The sequence below is a fragment of the Falco biarmicus genome, chromosome 12 (genome assembly GCF_023638135.1).
Source record: "Falco biarmicus isolate bFalBia1 chromosome 12, bFalBia1.pri, whole genome shotgun sequence".
Taxonomy (NCBI): domain Eukaryota; kingdom Metazoa; phylum Chordata; class Aves; order Falconiformes; family Falconidae; genus Falco; species Falco biarmicus.
In genome coordinates this window covers 6,037,991-6,046,057 of record NC_079299.1, presented here as the reverse complement: position 1 = coordinate 6,046,057, position 8,067 = coordinate 6,037,991, and the positions used below count along the sequence as shown (strand labels likewise).

Here is an 8,067-nt window from a genome sequence, read left to right as displayed (position 1 = left end):
CCAAGCACTCCCTCTGGCGCTGCCCATGGTGTGGCTGAGAGGGAGAGGAGCAGGGGAAGTGTGTGGCTGTGCCAGGCAGCTCTGATGCCCCTGGGTGTGTTGATACTCTTGAGCACAGAAATCACAGGGTGGCACTCGGGAACTGCTCAACAGGAGCCAGAACACAGCGCCACCGAAAAACACGAAGATTGAAAAAATTCCTGGTGTGGAGCTGCCTTTGGTGGGCTTTCCTGCAGAAGGGGGATGGAGGAACTCAGGCCTTTCCCAAGGGTGCCCCTCACCCAGCCTGGACCCCCCCCAGCCCCCACTCTGCTCTCACCCTGCAAAGCCAGTGCCCGTTTGCCAGGATCTGTCCCCGGCACGGGATCTTTCCCTGCTCTTGCTTTTACGCAGCACTACTCCCGGCACATGCTGGGGTAGCCAAAGCTGGAGCCCGATTCCCCCCAAAATCACCACGGACATGAAAGCTGGCTCCTGCCTTGTTCTCAGGCTGCTGCAAGCTGCGCGAGGCGGACGCAGGCTGTACACCAGGTGAATGCTTCCCATATGCCTTTATTTGCAAAGTTACAGGATTTTTTTTACAGGCACGGTGCGTTGGTGTTTCAGACCGGTTCATATTTTTTTTCTGTATTACTCAATGACCGAGAGGGGTGGTGGGAGCAGGGAAAATCCCTCACAGCAACCCTTCCAGCCTCCAGGAAGGCATGAGACATCTGAGAAGAACAATCTGCTTCTTTCGAAGCCACGAAGCAAGGAATCTGGTTTATAAACAGGCTTAAAAAATAATATACATACATAAGAACAGTTCCAAGCTAAAGTACAGCGGTAAGTGGTACGTATCTATGCATATCTGTTCACACCCTTTCTCCAAAGCTGGAAAAGGGATGGTTTAAAAACTAAAAACACAGTTAAAAAAAAAAAAAAAAGAGGGATTCCATGCATTAAGTTTTAGTGTTTTGTGCAATTAAAATGGAAGAAAATAAATATAACTTAAAAAAACCCCAACCTTTTCCATGACACTAATGGAACAGAGGCAAGTCTATAAGGCACTTCCACATGGGCTATTCTAGAAAGCCTGGCAAGGAGCTAAAACAGTGCAACCATTTACAACGGCGTCAGATGAACTAAGGACATCTGTCCGGTGAGATATTCACTGTGAAAAACCTTAGGAGACTTCAGTCCTCAGGAAAGAGGCTGGATGGCCCAATGGCCAACTCCTCCCCCTTATTGCTGCCAGGAGAAGACCTCCCCCACTGAGGCTGCTGGACCTACAACGATGGCATAGGGGCTCTGGAGCACCGCTCCGGGGGAGCGAGATGAGATGGTGGGTTGGAGGACGGAGCAGGTGAGGGCTTCATGGATTCACAGCTGCACAAGCTCCTGCACCGCCGCCTGCGCTGCACACTCCTGCCCTCGACATGGGGGACCCCCCGGCTTGCCCTGGCGCTTCCCTCGATGGCTGACCTTTAGCTCACCAGCTCTGCCTCCGGCAAGCGCTTAGTTCAAATGTTCCAGGAAGTTAAAAAATAGCCTCCGCCCTAAATAGGGAACGGGGTGTTTTTGCAGGAGCGGGAGCGTAGCGGCCGTCCACACAGCCCCAGCAGGCTGGGAAGCCAGCGTCGGAGAGCAGCAGCAGTCAGCCAGCTCTGAGGGGAAAAAAAGGAAAGGCCGGGGGGTGCCCAACTTCAGCTTTGCTTTGCCAAAGACGAGCAACCCCAAGAGCTGCTCTGCTGCTGTAATCCTTTGCCTGCTGTTGATAAAAACTGCAGAGATGCTCCAGGTGGGAGGGTTGCCCGGGGCCGGGTGGGCATCGGTGGTGCTACCTCTACACACGTGCTCAGCTGCTGCTGAAAAAGACTGATCAACCCGGATGGCTACTTTAGGTCTCACAGTAGTCCCTTATAAGCTATTTTTCTCTCCCCCAACCCTGCCCAATGTATTTATTCCCCATGGGGGGCTGGAGATGCCAGCAAAGGAGGGCTGGAAGCAGCTCCCAGCAGGGTAGCTGGGTCTCTAGAGAGGATCCTGAAGTGTTGCACACCCCACCAGTGCACCCAGCGTGGGGGACGTGGGTGGGAAGCACCCAGCCATGGTAAATACCTGTGCCCAACCACATGGCCCTGCAAGCAGGAGGAAACCCCTTACCCTCCAGTGCCACCCGAAAATAACTGCACAACCTCTACAGGATGTCTTCAAGACAAAGAAACACCCCGATCTGCCCTTCTAGCATCTCTTAAGGACTCAGCACAGCCAGTTCCCTAGGCTGAAAGGTGCTGGCAAAGACAACTAAAGGGCTCCCACCCTGTACCTTTCACTGTCTCCAGGCCTTGCTCATGCACCCTAGCTGCCAGAGGGTCCTGGGCACGGCCACTGAGTGTTTTTGAGATGAAGCTACTAATCTCAGCACAGGGAGAGGGTCCTTCCTCTGCCATCCCTCTTAAAATCAGGCTGTGCAAGCAACAAAAGCAGACAGGCAAAGCATGCACTTGCCTAGGCAACCCCCCAGCTGCTCCCGGCTGGCACGGCCACGTGCTCCCACTGACTCTGTGAAGCCAAGGTTTCAAGTTCAGCTTTTGTTCTGGCAGGTTAGCTCTCTATTTACAAGGAGAGGGAAAAAAAAACACCAACAAACCAAGGCAACCTAAAAAAAACCACAATAAAAACACATTAAATAGGGAGAGTATAGCTTTCAAATGGGAAGGGCAAGGGCTGGAAAGTGTCTTGTAGTGCAGTTCAGAAGAGTCAGTCAGGGGCAGGTTGAGGGTAGTGGCAGAGTCGGACGCGCGGCTTTAATGCAAGTCTTCGCTCTGGGACAGCTCTGTCAGGATCTGAATGAGGTTGTCCAGCCCCCAGAGGTAGCCGTCCTCTCTGTTCCCTTCCACCCAGGGCACGTTGTGCTGGAGAACTTGTCCCTCTGGCAGCGGGGTGGTTTTCCCGAAGTCGATCATCCAGACTTTGGCCTGTTCCTTCTTGTCGTGAATGAAGAGGAGGGAGCTCCCGATCACCTGCAGAGAGGAGAGACCAGTTAGTGGTGTTCCCATGGCTCATTCTCAGCAGCTCTGGGGCTTTCAGACACTTTATCTCAGGCTGCATTTGCAAGAGGTGACACTGCGGTCTTGCACAAGCGAAAGCAAGCTCTGTGTGCTGCTGGCTGTGTTTGCACATGCAAATTAGGTATTGAGACAAGCTGATTTACTCATACAAATCCCAGCTCTTGGCAGAAGGAGAGGATCAGAGAAATATGGGCATGAAAGACAGAGATGTCATTTTGGAAACTGAGTCGAGGTCCCCGTGGAAGAAATGAGATGAATCGTCTCAGCCCTCAGATGGGGATTTTTTCCAAGGCCAGTTCTTTGTGACGAGCTTGTGCTACTCACACTCAGCAGCTATGCAGATGTCACCACAGGGATAGGTACATTCCAACTACAAGTTGCTTGCAATATGCTGTCTCTTCCCTGAAACGCTGCGCAATTGCACCCAGATTCCCCCCAGAAAATCCTCACAGCGCTCTGGGGAGGCAAGTTACAGAGGTGCGTGTACATGAATTTCCTTTCCCATCTGCTTTGAAGGGGTCTCTCATGTCCTGATCAGCCTTTGGGAAAATCCTGCAGCAAGTATTGGTCTGAACAAGCCTGGGGAAAGGCCATGGGTGCATTTGGCAAGGTGAAGCACATCAAACACCTCTGACAGTGGAATTCTCAAGGCCTGTTGCAGTGGGACAAGATCCCACAAGCCTGGTGCTCACCACCCATGGAGCAGAGAGATGCTCAGCAGATGGGTACTCCCAGCTCAGACCCCAGCCCATCCCAGTTCACAGCCCCAGCCCAGCAGCAGCTCCGCTGTGGCTTCCCGGTGCTTGGGGAACACATATCGCTGTCAGGCCATTCATCATCGTGAACGATTCTGCTGAATCTGCTCCTCCAGTCAGAAGATTTTAGCAGACAGTAGTACAGAAAAGCACCAATGGGTACACTTCAGAGCTGGCCCAAATAATCATTGCTTTCCAAAGTCCGACGTGCATGAATTGGTGGATTATGAGCTCACTTGCCCTTGTATCACAAACGGGGACCTTGGTGACCAGAGCGCAACAGCTGCTAGCAGACAGGACCCAGCGTGCTGAGAGCCAGGAGTGCCCCACAAGCTGTGCCGGTACGTGGAGCACAGCTCCAGGGGCATCCTGCTGGTGTCAGCCTCCAAAACAGCAGCACTAGATGTTACTGGGGACTCCCACATCCATGCTATCAGCAGGATTTAGTTTGAGGTTTGCCTTTAGATGAGGGTTTTGAATGGGAAGCACGTACTGTTTGCAAAAGCTATTATGAATTTACATTTTTGAGGAGACTTCCTCCTCCAGTGCATTGGGAAAATGTCCAGGGTCCAGAGATATGTGTTATTTCCCAGAAATGCTTATCTTTTAGCTCTTCTTCTAAGCTCTTAAAGCCCTCTCTTGGCCAGGATGGAGTGTTTTAGCTTGAAGGAAAAGCCTTTTGCTGACGTTCTTCGCTCGCCTGTCCTGGGTCGCCGAATTTTCCTGCAGCTCCTCGGAGGAGCCCTGCCCAGCAAGGGCCCCACAGAGGGACACGCCGAGCTTGGCAGACCTGCAGCTGCACTTGGTCTCGAAGTGGGATGGAAAGTCAAAGCTGCTGCTTTTTAATTTTTAAGGAGTGGAAACTCCTTTCAAAAACTCCTTGAAAGGCTGCTTTGTTTCTGTGTTTTCAAACAAAACCCTGGCACTTGGTTTCAGGGAGCATTTTGTTTCCCACATTGAACTGACCTGAAACCGTCGGTTTCAGCATTTCCCTTCCAACTGCCTTACAGGCGCTGCCATCGGGAGGCACGGCCCCCTCTGCCTCCGGCTCCTGGCAGGACCCCCCATGTGCAGCGGGGGCTGGAGTGGCTCACGTGGCTCTGGCTGAGGGACAGTGGGCTCTTGGAGCTGGGGCTCCTGCTCCCTCTGAGCCGAGGGTTCCTACGAGGCTCTTTTGCCCACAGACAACAAATGCCAATACACGTGCTCTCATGTTTTGTTAGGTAGATGCAATAGCAAACACTCTTTGCCAACGCTAAATCAATAAAATGATTTCATTAAATCCTGGAGCGTTCCAATTCCTGTTGAAACAGCTGAAAAATGTAGCGTTTCCTCTTTGTTTTCCCACCAGAACTGAATTTTCACTGTAGAAAATGTTGATTTCATGGACACTCATTTCTGGAGCGAAGTCCTTCCAAGGGAAGAGTCCTCACTGTGGTGCCCCAACCAGCTCAGCAAAGGCGGTTTTGGGATATCTGTAATTCATGGCTACATTGAAGCCTTGTTTGATCACAGGGAGCAACTGGCAGCCAAATGATACCCCATGTGCATTCAGACAGGCGTTTCTCTCCAGAAACCCACACTGTGCTGGTACACTAGGGATCTTCCCCAGTCATATAAACCCCTAAGCAGACTGAATTCCTCCTAGATCACTTTTAATCTGTATGAACATTGGTTTTCAGTATATTTGAGCCCATGTCAGACGCATGAACATTACTTCAGTCATCAGCTGTATTTCCACGAGTATTTGATAAACAGGGGTATAAAAATGTGAAAATAAACTCAAAATTGTAGAAATGTACAGCCTCTGACTTTGACTTCTCTTCTTTCTTTGGACAAGCTCAGATTAAAATGTTTGCATTTCCTTGCAGATTTATCTAAACACGAGTATTACCTCATGGCACTTGAAGAACGGGGATGTCTCCAGGGTTGCACGGATACCCTTCAACCGGTTAAGGTAACTGTTCTGGAATTACAAAAAAGACAAACAAACCCAAGCCGTCAGTGCTGCGGGGGACGGGCAGGGAGGTCACCCCTCCCAGCACTGCATCCATGACACCATGTTTGTGTGGAGAGATGCTGAGGGTGTCCCTCGGCCACCCTGCTCTCAGCATCCTCCCACAGACATGTCCCTGGGAGAGTGTCCCCTCTTTTGGGATTCACTTATCCTTTTGGCCTCTACAGCATCCTGTGAGTTCCTGTGGCTTCCAAAACTCAGTAAGAACATTTGCTTTTGCTGAAGCAGTGCTTTCTACAGACTTTCCCCACCGCATCCGTGGTGCTCCCATGGAGGGAACAGCTAATTCAGCGGCTGCTGCTGGGCACGTGCAGCCAAGCTGCTTTTTTCTCTCACCTGCACTCTTTCTAATAGGTCAACTCTTCATCTCGTCACTTAGTTAAGCATTGTGAGACACTCCTGTAACTCTGTACCACCACTTCTGCAAAGTCGGTACCGTAGGTGGAAGGGCTTTCACACTAGTCAGCATGCAGGTCAAGACCGACGCGCCAGTTCGAGCATCCCTGCAAACTGCTGGAAGGCACTAAAGGTTCTCAGGGGCCCCTTTGGTAATCTGCACAGGAGCACACACAGCAGGTATCTAGCCGCTACAACACACCTAAATTTTCACACTTTGACTGTGTGGGGAGATGAGGGGGGGGTCACTGTATTGCAATGGTTTGGCCAAGAAGCCCTGTCCAGAGCCAGGGCATGATGGTGTGAGTGTGCTCAAAGATCTTTGGGGATAAAATGCAGCCAGGCGACTTCACTTTCAGATCCAGGAGTAATGCCTGGGCAACTCTTGTCCAAGTGAGCATGGCTGGTTTAAAGGAGACAGTGCCAAGGGCCACTCCAGCTGGAGCCCTGCGTTTGTAGGCTTCATGGAGTGAAGCTTAAAGCCAGACAACGGGAGCGTTTTTTCAAATAGGATATTTGACACAGCTGGTGTAAATTGTTTACAGCTACATCTCTTATTCTCCTGGCAACACAGAGAAACTTGGGAAATGCCAGCTGTGGCTTGCCCATGCGAAGGGTGCCTGGTGCAGGCAGGGGGATGCCCTGGCCACCCTTCCTGCGAGACTGAGCGCAGGGCAGCCCGCTCTGCCAGGACGGGAGCCCCCCACATTGCATACTGTGGGAAAGAGCAGCTCAGACGCTGCTGTCAGCCCCAGGGACGAGGGGGCAGAACATGGCTATGCCTCTGCAGTGGGTTTTGGGGCCAACTCCTGAGCATCCTCATCAGACGTGGACCTGGCTCAAGCAGTGCTGCTGCAACAACCATGTCCTCTCCCAGCCCTCCACTGCTCTCCCCTTACCCCTGCGCCAGGACGAAGCTTCTCTTTGCCATTTTTAATGCTTTTTAAAGAGAGATTGCTCACGCTGCAGCCCCTCAAGAGCAGGGAGCCCCCCCAGCATCCCCCACTCACCAGAACGTTGCGGTTTCCTCTGGTGAACTCCCTGAAGGCCTCCATGACTTGTTCCTTTGTCCGTGTCTTCTTGAAGTCCCGGTTCACAGTGCCGTCCTCTTTCTTGAAAAGAAGGGAGAGCAGTGAGTGGGATGGGGAGGGAGGGAGCCAGGGCAGGACCGGTGTTTCAGCAGCCACGCATGCCCCTGAGTAGGATGCGACCAGCCTTTTTGGCAGCTAAAGGACTCGTCTATGGAGGAGGGGTGAGCAGGGGCAGCAGCTCTCTGCCTTGCACATCCCAAATCATCCCACAGCTCTGCTGCATTGCCCCCCAGTGCAAATGGCAAGTCTCCACCATCACATGCTCGCCAAGGTCACTGGCAAGCTACCTGTCATGGACCTGGTGTTCGCTGTCAAGAGGCTGGAGACGACCCATTTCTGGCCACACTGTGCCCAAACGGCCTCCTATCGCTGCTGGGGCTGAGCACAGGCTGCACCCCTGCCTGGGTGGCACACTTGACCATAGCAGGACAAAACTGAGTGTAGATGGAGACAGCATCTCAGGAGCACACAAAAAAACCCTCTCCATGAGCCACTGCAGCAAGGAGATGAAGGCAAGGAGCAAGCCCCACAGCTGTCTTGCCTCACTAGTCCTTTTGCTAGCCCTTGGACAGCAAACCCCCAAAGGCAGCAGCCTGGCACCGAGATGCAGGGAGCAGCCTTGTGCTCTCCTCCACCTCTTCCCAGAGGCACATCTGTACTTGGCTTGCCACTGGGATGCCACAGCTTGGCCATCTGCAGGGACAGCATGCAGCCCTGACCCAGAGGCTCCTGGCTGAACCTCTGGCAGTTTTGTA

General features: G+C 52.4%; 1 protein-coding gene across 1 annotated transcript in view; it reads right to left on the bottom strand.

Annotated features, from left to right (window-relative positions):
* Positions 1-532: 532 nt before the first annotated feature.
* Positions 533-8,067, bottom strand: part of ITPKB (inositol-trisphosphate 3-kinase B) — a 70,311-nt gene continuing 62,776 nt past the window's right edge. Inside the window, 3 exon segments of the mRNA XM_056357371.1 lie at positions 533-3,005; positions 5,703-5,774; positions 7,232-7,333. Of these exon segments, the coding sequence (XP_056213346.1) occupies positions 2,790-3,005; positions 5,703-5,774; positions 7,232-7,333 (390 nt within the window). The 3' untranslated portion in view covers positions 533-2,789.